The sequence below is a fragment of the Pyrgilauda ruficollis genome, unplaced genomic scaffold, assembly GCF_017590135.1.
Source record: "Pyrgilauda ruficollis isolate IOZ18807 unplaced genomic scaffold, ASM1759013v1 scaffold120, whole genome shotgun sequence".
Taxonomy (NCBI): domain Eukaryota; kingdom Metazoa; phylum Chordata; class Aves; order Passeriformes; family Passeridae; genus Pyrgilauda; species Pyrgilauda ruficollis.
This window is the reverse complement of record NW_024510322.1, coordinates 788776-808379: the sequence shown is the minus strand read 5'-3', so window position 1 is coordinate 808379 and position 19604 is coordinate 788776. Positions and strand designations below refer to the sequence as shown.

Below are 19604 nucleotides of genomic sequence, written 5' to 3'. Positions count from 1 at the left end.
CAGGATGGAGAGAAAAAACATGAAAGAGTAAGAGAGGAAGATTGGAAGCCACTGATGTGAAGAACAGATAAAAGATCCAGCCAAGCAACACAAGCATACAAAGAAGTTCTAATCCTGGGGAAAAGTGTAAAGTAATTTACTGAGCTAAGTTTTTGTACTGCTTGGGCTCCATGCACAACCTCTAGTCAAAAAAAAGTGGAGTCTTTTTCCTCTGAGGAATTTGGAAGACTTTAGCCTTTAATGACAGAGTAGGATTAAATGATCTTGTAATATTCAACCCAGTTAATGTATTTTTTTCATTAGTGATTAATTAAGTGATCTGAAAATATCTGAAGACAGAGAAACAGATCCAGATCAAAATTAAATAAAACCAAGTTGTTGTCCCAGCTGAGAGCAAATAAAACCACCAAAATATTTCACGTTACCTGAAGACTACTGCTAAACATAAAATAAAGGTTGTTTTTTTTTTTTTTCTGATGATTACTTGGTTCTATTCTTTTGCCCTGTACAGCTAGAAGTGTTTTGTCCAGCTGCACAGCTGATACAGGCATTTGACCTAGAGGGCAAGAAGTGCATTTAGAAATAAAGCCAAGTAAAAAGCCAAGAACAAATGCTGCAATATTTTTTTTTGTCCTGTCTGCTTTTCTGCATCTCAGATAACAACCCCAAGCTTGAAGGAATTCCACCTTGACATCTAGATCTGGTTGAGAAATCTAATCTGACATCTTTTTCCATGTTTCAAACTACAAGAATGACAAAGAAAAACAATTATTTGAAAATCCCTATTAAAAATCCTATAATGAAACTGTTCTCATAAGTGAATGAATTAGGTTTAGAACTGGCCTGAAAAATTCCTTATGGGTTTACAAGTTGCAGCAAGTCTCCAGGGAGCTAGATTCTGAGCTATAAACCTGCCAAAGTACACAGATCTATGCAGTATAGACAACGTTTGGGAGCTGACAACTTTCCACATATCTCCTGTGTTAAATCACACTTTGCACAGACTGAAATGCAAGGTAAAAATGATAAAGCTAGGAAGAAGGAAAATTCCAGATAGTAGTAGAAAAACAAAAATAAGAGTAGTTGTTCCCAATCTAACAAACTTAGGAGGGTTTCTTCCTTGTTTCCTTTGATTTGCAAACTCCTGTAGAAATGATTTAATGTTCGTTAGCATTTTAGATGTGTTTTGCAAAAATGTTTATCCTTCCCCTTCCTTGTCTTTTTCCTCTGTTTATTTCAATGCCAAATGAAAAATAATTACTCCAACTTATGCTACCATTCAAAACTGTTATTGTAAAATGAGCCTGGGATGGCTGCTTGACCAGCACAGTGCTTGGATTTGGCCTGGCTAGCAGCAGGACAACAGAGATAATAAATGCTGAACGCAGCTTTGATTCCTTCCATTAATAAAGACCTTTAGCTGTTTCTCTGCCTCTCGCTCTTATCACCTCCCTGTACTTAGCATTTGCATGAAATCTCTGAACCCCAAGTATATTTAAGACTTATCCACCCCTCTATCAAACACAGTTGAAACTAAAGAACTGTTTCAAAACTTCCCACTGATGGACAAACTACTGGAGGGCATAACCCCATTCCTTCAGTAAACCAGGTAACAGTTTAAACAGGGGAAAGCATAATGATCCCCGTAAACTACAGAAAAGCTTTGCTACAAAACTCTTGCTTCAACTTCTGATTCTTTTTCAGCAAATAATGTTGAAGGTAACGTTTACCTCACCTTTTAGTAACTCCTATGTGTTCCATGCTTGAAAACAACTGTTTAAAGGAAAAAGTAAAAGGAATCTTTCTCTTGCAGAAAATACTGCCTTTCCAAGATTTTGAAGGAAAGAGTATTAAGAGCAGGGCTCCTAGTGTTTCCTTTTTTCTCTGTGTGTATTCAGGCAAGCTCACCTATAAAGGATCACCAAATCATTAGTAAGAATGGCAATAAATAGAAAATAAAACAAGACATTTCATAAGCTGAAATAGGCATTGAAAAACTTTTTCTGGTTGAATATATTTCTCTTTGATAGAATTACATACAAGTATTTGTGAGAAATTTTGCACACATGTCTTAAGGATGGGGCAGTGAAAAAATTCAGTCAGAATTTATGTACTTTGGTAGATCATGCTTTGAACAATTTCTAAAGCTTGTCTTTTAGCTATTGGAGAGAAATCTAAGCATATATGAAGGAGGAATGATTTTTATGGCACATGAAGCATTTAGGCTTGATATTTTGAAAAAACCACATAGCCACACAACCTGGCTCTGTTTCCACTATATACTTAATGTGTGCTTGTAGTGTTTCCAATATTATGTGCCCCAGTCAGACAATGTGTTGTGCATGAAAATGCATCAATATAATTTGCCTACATTTAATAAGCTGCAGTTAAAAACATTAGTTTTTGACTAGCAGTGTAGTATAACATAACCACCTTGATTTTTAAACTGGAACTACAACAGGAAACAATTTTGTTATAACAATTTTATTTTGCCCAGCTTCCTTCCTCCCACCTAAGATACTAATCTTCTTAAAAATCATGAAGTAATCCAGTTACCCTTGCAGCCACAAGGGAGCCTAAGCAACACACAAAACACAGAGCACTGGAGCAGTGTAAATGTAACCTAAATGTGTGGGCATTTAAAGCAACCAGAGCTGCAGACCTGAAAGGTGATGGTTTTGGTCAAAAGCCCTGCTTCAGATTGCATTTCTAATGCAGGTGTCAGTCAAGCAATGACTCATGGATTGTTACATCCAAAGGGCTGGTGGTTCCTCTTTATTTTCCAATGTTTTGAATTTTCCTATACACTTTTCTTGCTATTTCAATGTTTTCTCCCATATGTGCATTTGTGAAACTACTACTGAGAAGAAACACGTTACCAAAAAAGGGCATAATAATTTTTTATATAGTAACTAAGAATTTGGGGGTTTAAGAAGATGCGAGAACTGACTTTTTTGTTAAAATACTCCTGTTTTCCAAGTGATTAGGTGATTTTGGATGCATTGTTTATACATGGGCCTACTTGAGTCATCTAAAGTAGATGTGATTTTCTCAGGCTTTGACAAAGTCAAGTTACATGAAAGTATCTCAAAGTAGGCATCCTCTGCACGGAGAGGTTTAAAACCACCAGTTCTTTTTCAAAGCCTTGGCTGTCACATTTGGAAGCATTTTAACCCAACCACCTTATTCTGATGCAAGTAAATTGTGGCATTTGCCCCATAGTCAATTTCAATATTTAGCCAAATCAACAACAGAAATGCAGGGGCTGCATCTGATGCCTGATCTGTCACTGGGCAGATCAGCTTATGCAGAGTTTCAGCTGAATAACTTATTCCACAAGTAAAACTGCACTGGCATTCAGCCAGAAGATTAAAACATTCTTTGGGAGGCAGCACTGCTGATTGTCAAGGCCATGTGGTGTGTGCTGGTTGGTGTTTCCATAGGATTTTCCTAACCTTGTGAAGCCTTGTGTAAGGAATGTTACTACCAGGGTCTGAAAATCTTCTCCTGCCTTGCAGTTCTCCTTGCTGCCCAAACACAGGGCTGTAGCTGTACAGATAAACTCAGCTTCAAATTTTATAGGCCTCGAGGGATAGGAAGGATTGTGCTGGCACCATGGGCTGTGTAGGGGTGTGTCTTTGCCTCCTCCCTCTGTGATGGCACTATCCTGTTAACATTAGTCTGCCAAGTTAGGTACATCATGTTCTAGCAGGACACAGCCTCCTAATGGTGCTTGTTTGACAAACAAGAAATTTTATTTCCAACAGGTGGTCTGTATGGGATTAAAGGCTGTGATATTGCAATATGATTTTGGTCATTCTTACAGTCTGAGAAACCAGAGCAAAGCCACTTATTTCTAGTAAAAAGAAATTAAAAATCAAAATATTCTATGGAAAGTTATGCTGTTTTTTTATAGGAGAAAGAAAAAAATCATGACACTGTCTGATATCCATGAATGGATCCTGAAGGAATAGAGTTTTTTGTAGTTAGTTTTACTTCTGCTGTGGGCCAGAAATAAAATCAGAGTCCCATAGAAGTAGAGCCCCTCAGTATCAGCCCCTGCTGCAGTTAAGGGGGTAGAGCAACACTCAGAGCAGGCCAGTGAGAAAGGAGCAGGGTGCAGCACGCCTCAGCACAGCCTGGGGGACACAGTGGAAAGACCCCTGAGACTGAGATTTGCTGTGTCAGGCTTCCAGCTTGGCTGGCACTTTTCTTCCAGGAGTATGCAATCTGGGGGGCTCTTAAAAGTAAGTCAACAAAAAATTTTAAAATGGCACTAAGGAAGAGAAAGAAAGCACTTAGGAAAACTGGCAAGCACAAAGAACAACATAGGTTAGGTATGGAGTAGAGGGATTGGAGAGGATGCTGAAGGAAACAAAGGGAAAAACAACAAAGTGAAAACAAGTAATGAAAGGAGTGACTATAGAAACAACTGACAATGTAAAGGAGCGAAGTAAAATATAATCTCTTATGCAGACGTTCACGATTAGGAAAGGTTATTTCTCTTTCATTTTTATTTCTTTGGCAGAGAAGGGGGAGCTGTAGGGAGGAGGAAATTAAGTGTTTGTAACTGGTGCTGATGGAAAATTTTGTTTCAGCTTCAGTTCAGGCAGAGAAAGAATTTTTCCTGGTCAGACCCAGGTGAGGGGTTACAGAGCAGTGGTATCTGTGTACAAGGCAGAAACCCTTAATATCTGTATTAATTTGTCAGGCCTTGACTAAGGAAAGCAATATTAATGAGACTTTAACATACTTGCCACTGGCATGTGACATGTGTCTATAAATATTTGAGGAATGATGGGATCACTTAACCACTCTTTCTTAATTTCAGCCTCAGTTCCCATCCCAAACTGAACTGGAAAATTTTTTATGCACTTTGGCTTCTCTCAGTTAAATTAACACCCCCACCCCTCTTTCTATACCTCCTTTCCTGTCTAGTTCTTCTGAATCACTCTCTCGAGCTATGTCCAGGCTGCTTTCAGCTCTGGTGTTGAACTGCTGCTTGTCACTAAAGGCACCTTGGCATGTACATAAAAGAGATTTGAAGGTGGAAATGACCACCCATTAAATCACCTCATCCCTCCAGTGAGTGTGGGATTGTTCCTGCAGCACACTCCCCAGGGCCTCGGGTTTTAATGCTTTGAGCAACAGAAATTCTACCTCCACCCCCTTTGGGAGGGGTGTATGAGGGCTAATAGATCACACTCTTATGCAATTTTTCCTGATACATAGCCTGCATTTTCCTTTGTTTGATGTCTTCACTCCATTATTCATATTTATAACTGGTGCTGGGTGAATCCCAGGTGGTTCTAAGGTTTATTTCTGTTTAAGAAGGCATGCAAAAAGCCAGAGACTACTCCACATTCTTTAAACCTTTTGGTGCCTTCCTGACAGGCTCTGTTATTTCTTCCCTGAAACTGCCCAGGACCCAGTAGAAAGCTCCATTTCTGTCTATCCCAGAAGGGTAGAAGGCTGGATACTGGCCAGTCCCCTGCTCTGGTAAATCTATCCTTAGAACAGAGACTAAAGCCTGTGTCTCCTCAATCTACAATATGCCTTTTTCTCATCATTACCCAGTAGCCTAAGTCCTCCAGTTTAATTTCCTGTACTCATCAGGCTGTTGCTGTGCTTTTTGTACTCCCTTACCTAATTGAGGGTTTTATCTGTTTTTATTGCACTGCTTCCTTTGATGTCTGAGCACAAGAAATACTTTAAGTATTTTTTCTTAAGAAAGAAAGGTATTTTTTAAGCTGTTCTTTCAGTTGATATCCCATTAAACTCTGCACTAATCAAACAGGAGCAAGCAGGATCCTTCATTTGTTCTGAGGAAATCTTGCTCAGCAGGATTTAGTCAGGGGCTGTGAATTCTTCCTCTGGACCCTCCATCCTGCACATGGAGCCAAATACTGCAGAAGAGTCTCAGGGTACTTCATGCTTTAAGCATGCCCAAGCAAAAGTCCAACTTAATGATTCCTTGCAATCCAGTTTAGCAGAGGCAATTTGTACATGTGTGCAAGGTAATGACAGACAGTGCTGCCAGGACTTTCTCACTATCTGAAATTCTTCATTATGGGAGCAGGCTCCTCCCTCTTCAGATCCTCCTCCCTCCCTTCAGCCAGAGGGACTGCTCCTAATACTGTCATTTTAACAAATGCCAGTTACCAGGGCTGGAGTGTGTGCCAGATCATACTTTTCTTATGTAAGGGTTGAAGAGAGATTTAAATCCATATTGCTGTAAAAATGGCCTCTGTACTACAGTGAAGTCTGTCTGCTCACTCTTCCCCTTTGTAGTTTAAATTATGATAAAAAGTTGTTCTGCTGCAGCAAGAGAAATAAAAAGTGAGAAATGTCTGCTGTAGTCTGGTAATCTAGGCATTCAGATTATGGGAAAATTATTTTTAAATGCCTTTACCTGAGGCATTCTCATTTTTTATGCAACAGTAAATTGAGTACACACTGTTCTACAAATAACTTTTTCTCTTAGGACACAGGAAGACTGCAGTTCTACACCTCATCCAAATGCAGGATGCTGGATTTCCTCCAGTCATGCCACTACTGCTCTAACAGCAGGCAGGACAGGAGGAAGAGGCACAAGCACCACTTCTCCTATGTGCTTTATATGGTTTAAATGGGCTTTTAGCCTGCTAGACCCCAAAAGGGGAAGCTTGCTGGCTTACAGGCAGCATGGTGGTGTTTGTTGGCCATTGGAGGTGCTCATGTAGTGAGCAACTGGGGACCTGGTCTGTTTTCATACCACAGAAATAGACGTGGGAGAAAAACAGAACTTACATAGATATGAGCTTCCTGTGTCCCTGTCCTGGACAATTATAAATACATCAGCTTTGCCATCAGCTCGTTTTTTGTCATCAGCTCATTTTTGAACTGTATACACAGGTATCAGAAACCTGAAAGCAGGGATTTATTGTCTAAATTAAATGGCAGTATCAAGAAGTAACTGACACCATAATAAACTGCCATGCTGCCAGAACAATTAACTGGGGAGAGTACTTACTTATAGAAAGGGAAATATGTTTTTTTTTTGTTTGTTTGTTTGTTTTTTTTTTTTTTGTTTTTTTTTTTGTTTTTTTTTCTGAGGCAGAGGACTAAAAGTCATCAAACCAACCCTAAAATGACACAGGAAGACTTACCAAGAGTAGCATATGTACACAGGGAGACCCTTTTTGGCTCATACAGGCTTTACAGACTGTAAATTATGGTTATTCCTAGGAGGAAAGAAAAGAGGTTCTGTCAGTTGTACAATTACTTTTTATTGGCAGTGCTCTTTCAACTCAAGAAAACATTGGCTGAGGTTCAAGACCAAGATTTGGCTCAAATGCCACCACAATTTTTCAGAAATGTGATGAATGTTCCTCAAGAAATAGTTTCCTAAGGAAGCCACAAAAATGTGTCCAGCTAGGTTTCGGGATATCTAAAATGATATCCAGAAGTTGCTACCACTGAAGATCAATTGCCTTAAGTAATTTCTTAAATTACATTTTTACCTGTCAGACTGGCTGAGGCTCTCTGACAAAGGGATCTTTGACACTTTTGGATGAACAGTTTCATAAACTGTGATGTATGTATACCTCTACACAATTCATCACACCTATCTCAAGATTTATCTTGAAGGATACCCTATTAAAAAAAATAAATTACCCATCTAGTGACAGTGGAAGACAGTCCTGTCACTGTGACATGTTGGCCTGAGGGTCATGCACTGAATATAAATACAGTCAGTGATCTCTCGTGCCTGAGTGAAAATGTTCCCAAGCCTGAGTGAAAACTTCATTTTAGAAAATCTGATGAGACATTTTTCAATTGCTGTCAATGAAGGCAAGATGTCAAAAGTCTGTCTGCCTACTGTCCGCCCTAAAGATGTATCCCTATGATATAGCAGGGTTAAAGCATTAATTACTCTCAGTTTTGGAAAATTTAGAAAATTAGCAAATATTAGTAAACTAATCTTTAGCTTACCCTGACCTAAATCTTAAATTGCTAGAAGAGACTGGTGATATTTCATGTAAAATATCCACTTTTGTTCCCAAAACACCTTTAATGGTTACTGCAGTTATCTAGAACACAAAAGGCTAAATGTACAATTTTTCTACAATGCTTTATACAGAAATACTGGAAAATTTCTTTGTATTTCCAGAGGATTCCTGTCTGTAATGGGATGAAGATATAAAAACATAACCATCAAGTAAAAGCAGGAGAAATGATAATTTTTATAATTGTATCTATAAGGAGGCAGAATTAAAATAAGCTAGATTGTAACAAATATTTGGAATATCTTCTACAATTTCAGAAAATTAGTATCTTTGGACTTTTAATCAGCTATACAAACTGGCATATTTTTTTACAGTATTGAGTTAATTAAATGTAGTAACCTATTTAGAGATTTACCAGTGAAAGGCACTGCTGCTAGGATATATGCTAGTTCAACCCTCCCCTAACTGAATGGGCCTCTCCAAATCTGTATTTTTACTCTGTTTTTTTTTTCTTTTCTGTGCTGTAGAAAGGTCCATAGTTAACCCAGAGGATGTTTTTATCTCTCCATCAACTTTCCAGTGAAATCTTAATACTTGAAGTTTTGATACAAGTGTGACCGGATGCTTCTTCCTCACACTAATTTCCAGTTATTTCAGGTTATAAATGCCTGGCATTCTCTCAAGCACAGATCTTAAATCTGGCAACATTGCTCCAACAGACACATGCATACAGAAAGCAGAAGGCTAGACAAAACAGGATAATGTGAAGACTGTATTTAATAACACAGGAAATCAAAATTCCCCAAATTTGATAAGATTGCTGCTAAGAAATGAACTTGTAGCTTAGTGAAATATATAAGTTTTGCCCCTCTGCAGGCTATAAAAGTTAATGCTTGCTAGTTAAGGTTTCAATGCATTTCAATATTTTGGTTCATAATTGCTTGCATTTCTAGACAATTGAGAATAAATACAAAAATATTCAAAGTTCATTTGGAGTTCACTGACTAAAACCTTTCCCAGATCTTAAAATGCAATGGGGGAGGTTTTTTCCCAAGAAAAGGTTAGATTGATTCCTGATTTAATCTGTTGCTAAGCATTATTAAAATCCGTGCTTTATAGAGTTTCTTAGACCAAGAATAACCCTCCTGTTATTGACTCTGTACCATCTGACAGTACCCTACCCTCTTATGTGAAACAGACCATGGATGTAGTAAATAGATGACAAAAGACACAATAGAAACAGGTGATAACATATTCCTATGTCTTTAATGGAAATATTTTATTACAGTTTGGGTTATGTGATATTCTTGCATTTCTAAAATGTGTGAAAGAAAATGCACAGAATAAAAAGTCAAAGGACACCAGTGAATGTAGATATTTTAAAGGACTAAGTCATAGAAGAAATAAAATACATTACACAAATAAACAAAGGTTATATCCACAGTCATGAATACGCACTCTCCTCTACACAAAAACAACAATAAATAAAGTCACATTATATGCAGATAGTTCTACTTACATCAGTACAATATACTGTGCAGCTTTCCATTTGTTTTCTGCTCAATTGGCACTAGGTTTCTCTTAGTCCAGTATTTTTCCATTAATAGGGAACAGCATCACTGTAAAAAAGGGGACAAAGTTCCTGTCCAGGAAGTGTCTATCCTGAGTCCTGTTAGTTTTTGATTGTTATACCCTATGCACAAGAAACACAGCAATTCTATCCATTGCCTTCATCCTGCCTGTCCAATTTTCTCAGCACTTTCAGACCTGGCCAGTAAAGTCTCTTTTCTGAAAGAGAACTCCACACCATCCCCAGGAAGAAAGCAACACAGCTGTGCTTCTTGTGCCTGCTGCTAATGCACAACATCAGAGAAAACTCTGTAGATGGGGCATGGGGGGCAGAATTGTGTGTTCCCTGTGCATATCAGTTGACATTACAAAAGAAACCCCTAAAATAAGATTTTTTTTTTTTTTTTTTTAATACCGATTTTGGTACCTTTTTGTTGCTCAGGTGTCCTCTAGAAATATTCACGTGATAGAAACACCAAGGAACAGTTCACACAGAGTGGATTTTAACCTTTCCAAGATTTTTTATCTAATGAATCCACCTAACATTTCTGAATATAGCTTAACATACAAACTGTAACAGTGTCAGATTGTTCAGAGTAATTTGTCTTTGATGCAGAATATTAATTTAGTAGCTAGTGAGAGATTTTGAGGAAACTGTAAGTCTCTCCTTTTTGCTAGCATTTTATGCTGTAAATTTGTTTTATGTCAGTTAGGACCTTCTAAAAGGTAAATTATGGGAAAAGTAATTGCAAAATAAAAGTCTATATAGTGATACACTGGACACAATTGAACATTAACTCAAGAAAGACTCAAAACTGTGGCAGCCTTATCTTCTTGATCAAAACCAGCAGTAACTCCATAAAAAGTCCAACATTAACCTTTTTCCTTTCTTTCTCTTTGCATGAGATAAAGGGGGAGCTGCACTTATGACAGACTTAAGGCTTCACTGGGGCAAATCACAGTGCTCAGGCTTTCTGTTTTTATTCTTTAGAAGAGAAAAGACTATTTATGTCTGCTGCACAGCTTGCTGACCCTGCAGACAGCCAGGTCTGATGTCTCTCACAAACAGCTATTTGTTTTAATTTCAACAATCATTTTTCATCAGTCTCAGAGCTCAGATGTTAAAAGGTATCTGAGAATGGAAAACAATTCAGCCCTCAAGCCATCTGAATTAATTTCTGCCTCTAAGCAGGGATATGCACAGTGCAAATTCTTCCATTTCTTCCCCCTGGAAGTTTTCACACACACACAAATCTTTTTGTGCTTTCAACAGTGAGAAGGTGGGGAAGAGAGGTGGTACACAACATATCTGAAAGCAGAACTTTTCCCAGCATGTCCTGAAAAGTACATTCCAAGAGCAATGCCTGTGTTTCTTTGTTTCTAAAAAGGGCTAAATATGACTCCTACAAAACATGCACTTTGAAATATGCCCCTTTGCAGCTCACTGTTGTGAGGTGAGTTACTATTGCATGTTGCTAATCAACAGAAAATGTAATGTACCATTAGAAACTGAGATATCTGTTCCCATGTACTCTGCTGTGGGGAAGGTGGTTCCTAGACTTGACATCATTTTACAGCAATAACAATAAGGATTTAAAAAACCTCAACAGGTAATTCTACGCCTACAACTCTGATAGTGGCTGGCATGGCCATGGTGTGTTGACACCACAAGGTATGTTGACAGCTGAGCAGTGCTCAGCAATTAACCATGTCTGAAATTACCTAAAAGCCAACACTCTCAGTGGGGAAGCAGCATTTCTGACTAAATGATAGAAAATGGCTGTCTTCTTTTCAAACTAATTCTGAACCTAGACAAAAGACAGTGGGGAAAAAAAAAAAAAAAAAGTAATTAAAAACTGTTCACTTGGCTCTTGGAGAAAACGAGGAAAAATAATCTTAACTGCTTTACTGAAAGAACCAGAATGGCCACATGGCTACACTCTGAAGCACGGAGGAGGGCAGAGAAGGATGTGGAACTGTCTTGAGCTCCGGAAAAGGTGGACTGAATTGCCAAAGAAATTTATGACCAGGACTATTAGCTTCCTGTCTTTGATGTCTATTCTTGGCTTTCCAGGAGCATTATGGCATTCATGAGGTGAAAACATCACTGGAGCCAAGGTCAGCTAAGGCTGATGCAGCCTGCTCTACTGCAGAGCTGAGAAACTCACTCTGAACTGCTTCAAGCCTGCAGACACTCATTGAGGTGTCGAATTTACTTCCACTGAATCAGTAAGAGGGGTTTTTTGTCAGTTTAATGTGTGGTTGTATTTCTAAGCCAAAAAATGAATCAGAGATCAACCTCTCAGTAAAACTTGTTGTCAGGGAGAACACTTTTTATTTTGTCCAGCAGAAATGTTTTCAAAGCATTAGTTACACCTTAATTACTCTCCACTGAAAAACCCCAACAAAATGCTTCCAATAATGCAATGGCACATAGCTTAAGAACAAATTGAAAATAGATCAACATGGTTTATTTTCAGAAATTAATTAATACAACTCTTTAATAAACTGAATTCTGGTCACAATCTTCCAAAGTGCTCTCAATCACACTCAATCACAAGTTTTAGCAAAGACTGAATGTTTTCAGAGCTCAGCTAGGTGTCGTCTTCAATGAAGCACACTAGAGCAGGAACTGGTGTTGGTGATAGTCACAGACAACTCAGAACACACAAACTGTCCATAAACAAAAGTTTCAGAACTATCAGTGGCCCAGGACAAAGCACCTAGACATCTAACTCTGAAGCTGTGGGTTTCAGGAAACTAAATAACAGATACTTTTGAAGTTCTGCTTCAACTTTGTCACTTGCAGTAGAAGCCTGGGTGTTGAAGTCTGAGGGTAAAAAGGAAAACTGTCCATAGAACCCTCAGGAAGAGTATTCTGAGGTGAATCAGATATTAAGCTGACTGCCATTCAGTAATTTTAATAAATAAAAAATTAGGAGAATTCATCAAACTTTAACAAACAGAGTATGAAGCCACTAGTTAAATTTCAATTTAACAGGCACAACTGTAAGAATTAGCAACAAATATGGCCTACACAGCCAGCCATTCTTAAATTCAAGCATATGGCAAATCTCCCTTTGGTTCAGCCACAGGCAGGATCATACCCTTTGGTCCCAAGTGAGCTAAGCACTTAGAAGCTGAAGTTGAGCATATTTTAAGCGTGTTCTGAAGTGCTGAGCTGAGTCAAGGGTCTCCTTGTGCTTCTCTGTAATACAGATGTATGTTTGTAATACAGGCAATTTGTTGAAGCCAAAAATGTAGGTTTTAAAATCTCTTTTGAGGATCAATTATTATTATTTTGATTAGACATTCCCTTAAAGAGTTCGGAGCCTAAACATTGTGGCATTGAGCTAATGCAGATGAACCAGAAAGGAAAAGTGCATTAGCCAGTAAAGAATCTCTCTGCTGAATAATCTAAACTCAAGGCAGCTTCTGATCTATGCTCCGTGGAAGACTTGGGAACTATTAGCAAGAGGCCTGTGAAAGGCAGCTAAGAAGAGCAAGTTTATTTATGCTATGAAGGAATCTACTTATGTGAAATGTCTTAAATGATCTCCACACTTCCATGGGAAAACACATACATTTGTGTGCATCAATTTGCAAACATTAAAGCTCATTGATCTAAAATGCTCTAAGGTGCAAAGAAGGTTCACCTTTCTTGGGAGGTGCTGAGATGCACAGTTCTGGCTAAGCCTAGGTCAGCACCCCACCAACAGACACCTCACAGAAACACTTCCTGAGGTCATGATTTAAAACTTTACATAAAGGTTTTAAAGCATTAGAATTAATATTCTTTTTAAAAATGACCTTTCACTATACTTTTTTTATAGGTATCATAAAATGACATAATAAATAAACTGTCATGAGAATTTTTTGTCCCAGCCAGATCTCCCGTCTTCTGGTGTGACTCAACTGTGCATGGCACAGGAAGAATGCACATTTACACAATTGTCTTGATTCCAACCTAGCCACTGCTTGAATACTAGTTCATACTGCAAAGCAAGTCACAACAAAAATAATTTCAAAAAAAGTCTTATGCTTCAAATCATACCCTCTTTTCTCTACACATTTAAAAATTTTCCTTGACTTTTTTTCTGTGGCAGAGTAGTCAAAAGGGTAAAAGAAAGTCAAAATACTGAAAGGCATATTTGCAAAACCAGAAGTAGATCAAAACTATCTGAAAAAAATCCCAAACTTTAAACATGCCCAGTGGGGCTAAACAAACTCAGCTGCTTGGGGAAAATCCAGAAACTAATCAGGAAGTCTTTTTTCCTCCCCAAGTCCATATCAGTATGAATGCTGCTCTAGCCTACTTCTGGTGCCCATGAAATAAGGAGAATACTTGAGAAAACTGTCCACTGATTGGTGATGCTTTGGCTAAAGCACCTTTGCAGAGGTCACACAGGCCCAGACTGGGAAATGGATGCTGGAAATCAATTTCCTGTAGTGGAGCTGCCCTGACAGTCAGGAAGCTTTGCCCTCTGGCTGCCTGGGACATAGGACAGTATATCACAAGGGCAGGTGATGAACCCTCCGTAAGCTAAGAATAAATTTAAATATAAGGGAAAAACCCATGTCCAACAACAAATAAAAAGTGGCAGAAAGCAGACACAGCAAGTTCTTGCTCTTCACTCCCAGGTATCCCAAAGTGGTTTCTCAGAGTTGGTAGTCTGGCCAACTGACTTTCAGAGCCCAGAAGTTTTGTAGAAATCAGGTTTCAGAGCCAGTTTTGAGATTAACTTTCAAGTCTGGCTAGAACTGCTGAGACCAGAAAGCTCTGTTTATGAAATCAAAATAGAATAAACCAAAATATTTAACGGACTCTTAGAATCATAGTCATAGCTCTGTTTTCCCACTGACAATACTTTTATGGATCTTCTTCACCACATTTGCAGTAAATACGGTTCATTTCCATTTGTTGACTAGAAAGCGCAAAGCTCTCCTTTGTCTAGTATAAAATAACCTGTCAGTAGCTAATTCGACACAGATTCAGTTTTTCCCCTGGTACAATAAATGGCAAAATGTCCAGGGCACTGATGGCAGCAGGATTAAAGTCAGCCTCAAATAGTGTTTAACACATGATTCCTGAAGGTAGTTCCATGGGTGTTTAATTCTATACGCATGGATAGTTAAATCTCACTGACTTCTATACGACTCTTTAACATGTGAAAAATGCATTATTTACAGCATCAGGGTGATCATCACACAGACAATTCAATAACTGTATTTGTGTTATTTAAGTAACTATTTGAATGTTGCACATGATTGGAGAAAAAAGTTGGGCAAAAAGTCTATTACGATCCACAAAGTCATTTCTCCTCCCCTAAATACTGGTTCTGAAATGTATTTACAGCTGTTGACTTTCCCTGCATATTACTCCTATCATACAAAATATGTCTTCAAAACATCCTCTTCCTTAATTTTTAATCCTACCAAAGCAAAAATAGATACTTTAATAGAAAAATACAAGATTAAAAATATCCTAAAAAATAAAATGGTTGCATGGAATGTCATTTTTATACACACAAAAAAAAAATCCCCTTTTGAATTGCATCAGCTATACAAACACTTTCATATTTACAGTTATGGATGCAGTCCTGTGCTCACTGAAGTTAATGGGATTTTGCCATTGACTTCACTAGGAACAGGAGCAGACTTGACATGGACTACATCTGCCCCTCTGAAAAGTCATGACAGTGGACTGAAAAGAGTGTGGCAAAGCACATGTGAGACTGAGAAATTAATCAGGCCTCTCCAGAGACCTGATTGTCTTCTCTGTCTCTATTTCACATGTGTGAAACTCCTCATCCTTCACTGGAGTTTTTCCTCTAAGTCCCACCAGCTAAGAGGGAGAAAAAGTGCTCTGGATTGTGACGCCACACAAACAAGGAAAGAATGGTTTGTGTGTTTCCACCTGCCTGACTTTCTCAGAGGAATTAATTAGAACCAAGTGCCAGTTCTCTCCCAGAACTAAGGCCCGTACACCAACTTTCATATCCCCTGTTATCAATGTCAGTGATTCAGTGATGGAGGATCATACCCCAAACCAATCCCTTTTTTCCTTTTGACAGCAACCAGCACCTCTGTCTCTGAAACCATATTTGATACCCATGGGTGAGATGCAAATATGGAAGGAGGTGGTAGAAGCTAAAAAAAATCAAACAAAAAAAAAGGAACAAAATGAGGCATTCCCCATCAACTAAACCAAGATCTGCTAGCCTTAATATATGCCTTAGGAAATACTGTCTTTACATATTAAGTACATCTTATAATATCAAACTGCATAATTTTCTTTTCTCATGAGATGAAAGGCCATGCGGCATAATGTGATTAGTAAATCATTCCTGAGCTTCTGAAAGAAATTAAGACAAAATTACTGCTTAAAGAGTGAGTTCTTCAAGAGCCTCTTCTTTTTACACTGATGTCTTTGGTTGTGTCCTTTTCTCTAATTCTTTCTTTTCCCTAGGAAGTATGGGATTCCTTTTCATCTTCTTCTTTATGCAGCAGAAAAATGAGATCTAATGGAGTCTTCACGTAACTGCCGATGTTTCCCCATGTTACAGTCCTCCTGTTGAGTTCGTCTCTCAATAGTTATTCTGTATTTCTTTCTGCATGAAAGGAGAGGAACAGAATGAGAAATCCCTCTCCAACTACAGGCTAACAGACTTCCCTTATGAAGAATGCCTGTAGGGGACAGCTGGGTGCCATTTGAAAAATGAAACGTGGCAGAATGTGAAACCCTGGTCAAAGATTAAAGTAGTTTGCCTCAGAACATTTTACCCAGGCTCAAGAATGCCTGTTAATTTCTACATGGCAGTCTCAAAGCACTAAGGCACAGACATTTGCTTCTTTGAAAATTTCTGATCTAAGTGATTAGGAGTTTTTGTGAAGTGTCATGTGAACTGTGTTACTTCACTGCTTTATATTGATCAAAGCCAATTTTCTTTTCAGTATGCTGGGTGGGGGGGAACTTTCTGCAGAGTTCAAACAACAGATCTGACTATTCAGCTGCATTTCTCACTGAAACTATGTATTAACTAACTAATCTTCCCATTTTCCTCTGAGAAAACTACTATGTTTGTAATGTCAGAGGAGGTAACACGATGAATTAAGAAGAGGGATGTAGAAGACAGATAAGAAATAAACACAAATGCTCATGTATCAGACACAGCTCTTCCTGTGTGTCTTCCTCTAGGGCCTTTTGAAGAATTCTGCTGTGCTTTGTATGTCAAACAAACCCTCTGACTGCCTTTTAGCTTCCCCTTTAGTACCCAAATCTCCCCCCAAAAACCATCAGATGATTCACATTTACATTTTATACATTTAGGCTTCTCAGTTTCAGGACAATTTTTTTCAGAAAGGTATTAGTCCAGCCCCATGTGCTTGCACTGCTGGAGGAGATGTATGGCAAAAACCTTGTATGCCAGGGAAAGCCCTGTTCCACCAACACAGGTAGCAGGAGTCACATGTAGGTATGCAACAATGGAAGAAAGATTTTTACAACACCAAGGTTTTGATTCAAGCAACATGGCTGAATAGAAAGTGGCAACCTAAAATTTCTGAAAATACTCCCTCAATACTTGTGTCTGTATCAGTAAGCTCCAAAATAACTTGAAAAACCTGAGTTGTTTAATTTCTTTATGTCTTTTGAAGTCAGACGCTTACATGGGTCAGAGCATGCACAGTAGCTCTTGCATGAGGACCGGTCCAGATTTTAGACATACAAGTGTTTAAATTAAAATCTGGTCAAAGTTTTGTGTCAGAACTACTCCCCAGACCCTTTAGCTGTTTGCATGCACACTCAAAACAGTATTTGTATACTCATGTGTGACAATTACAGATCCAAATGCAAGGTAATCATAAGGGTATATTTACAGTTTAAAAGCTACAGAAGCTGCAAGTACAAATTACTTCATGCACACAAATGCTAAATGTACATTTTCTGAAAATCTGACCCATGCATCCTGATTTGTTAGGTTTCAAATATTTATTCTAGTGGTGGTATAAGGAGGTTGTCCCTGCTCCTGCTTTGAGCAATTGCAATCAGATCTCCAGAGTGAAATTCACCCACAGGTCTTTAGACGTCTCCAACATATCCATCTGACAGCACCTGCAGCTTGCTTCAGAAAACAGAGAAACAGGCACTTCTAAGAGACCTGGTTTAGCTTTTACATGAAGATGACATGAACTGCACAGAAGAAAAGTCCTCATTTGTCCCCTCTGACCATACATAAAAAGAATGGGTGTTGAGCTCAGGTGTATTACATCTACTTCTACAGACACCCACCTTTGCTCACATGGATTTCCAATCCAAATCTTTGTGTCAGATGAGTTTAAAGAGTTTAAGTTCTGTTCTTACAGGGATACTTTGCATAGCTTTATAGCAGACCAGGATATTTGTTCTTTTATTTCTTGTCCTTACACACCAGTTCCTTCCCAATATCAGCAATGCTACAACTCACACCTAACAACTGTCATCTCTGGTCGAGAATCTGTGTAAGATGCAAGAACCTCTTAAAACTAAAATATAAAGACAGATTTTTATTCTCTTTTTCTCTTAAAGGTAGTCTTTATTCAGTCCAAGACAACTTAATTGTGTCTCAAACCCAAAAAACACACTGTATAAGCACTGAACATATGCAAGAATAAAATCACCCTGCAGAATTTCAGTTGCAAGTACCTGATGAATAAACTTGGTTCTTTGAAACCCTGAAATGTCCTGATGAATTGAAGCAAGCTTTGCTTGTTTTATTTTGTTAACATTTTTTATAAACAGCTGTTTTTTAATTGATAGAATTATTTTATTCTTGTATGCAGAGGTTAATTCTAGTCTCTTATCTGGCTTTTCCATAGCAGGAGGATAAATTAGTCCTTATACATAAGATGCTGAACATGTATAACTAATATATTCCATCAGTAGAAGATCAATTATCAAGACTCTACATTTGCTGACTAACAGTGTAAGAATTATTTAACTTAAACACGAATAAAACACTGATCACCCTGCATTGACCTCAGCTTATTAAGTTAAATGCACAGCTTTGGAATCCAAATGCTCTCTTACACCAAAACAGAAATCTCTTTCTGTTCTGCAGTACAATTCCATTCAATACCAGGCAAATGATATAAATCTCTTGCAGATCACAGCCTGCACAACTGTGCTGGCATGGAGCAGCAAACAAAGGCAGCTTTCAAGGCCAGGGCACTTTACTAAAGCAACTGTGAATGTCTGGAACTCACTGGAATTACTTCCATGAGTAACATTACTTAGGGATGCAAGTAGTTACAGGATGAATACCCAAGTCAATAAAATTATTTGAATAAATACAAAACACAATCAAAGTGTGTTCACTGTCTCTGGTGAAAATGTTACCACACACTATTATGGTGTCTCTATGTCTCACATCAAGGATGTTCTGCCAAGAGCTGACAAGTCTGGATGACGAATAAAAAGTTTACAGAACTTTCAGTTAATTGGACTAACCTGAAGAAGTAAAAAGCCATTAGCAATCCTGCTCCAAGCAAGGCGCCCACAACTATTCCTGTAACTGCTGATTCTCCTAGACCACCTGCTTGAAAAGGGGAAAAATAAACAATCAGGGTTTATATTGAGAACTATCTGCACTCATGTATTGGAAAATACACACAATTAGGAAATTAGTGAAAATGCTAGATAATAACTAAAGCCTTTCAGAGCTTGGGACTCCATGGGAACCTGTTCCAGTGTCTGCATGTTTACTTTTTGTCCTTGCTTTCCTTGGGGCTGAAAAAGCCCCAAAATCAGTATCAGATGAAGGCACAATTCTGGAGATGTGATACAAGGAAATACTGTTAGGTATTTGGACAGCTTGGTCTGAACCATAACACTGACCATGGTTACATGATGCACATAATGGGCATCAGCACCGAATATGCCTTGAGTCACTGTAACAGAAACAAGCTCATCTTACCTAGATTAGAATCATAACCCCCTATCACCCAGGTTTATTAAAATTACTATGATTATCCAACAATTCCTCAATTTTTTCTGATTTCCCGAAGATA

General features: G+C 38.3%; 1 protein-coding gene across 2 annotated transcripts in view; it reads right to left on the bottom strand.

Moving 5' to 3' along the window:
- Window positions 1–9238: 9238 nt before the first annotated feature.
- The window catches only part of NPR3 (natriuretic peptide receptor 3), a 44197-nt gene continuing 33831 nt past the window's right edge, over window positions 9239–19604 (bottom strand). The window contains exons 7-8 of one of the 2 annotated variants that reach the window (XM_041490209.1): window positions 19045–19129; window positions 9239–16168 (exon numbers count right to left, since the gene is read on the bottom strand). In XM_041490209.1, the coding sequence (XP_041346143.1) occupies window positions 16057–16168; window positions 19045–19129 (197 nt within the window). In that variant the 3' untranslated portion in view covers window positions 9239–16056. Of the gene's footprint in view, window positions 16169–19044; window positions 19133–19604 lie in introns of both variants that reach the window. The other variant, XM_041490208.1, reaches the window with a different exon arrangement.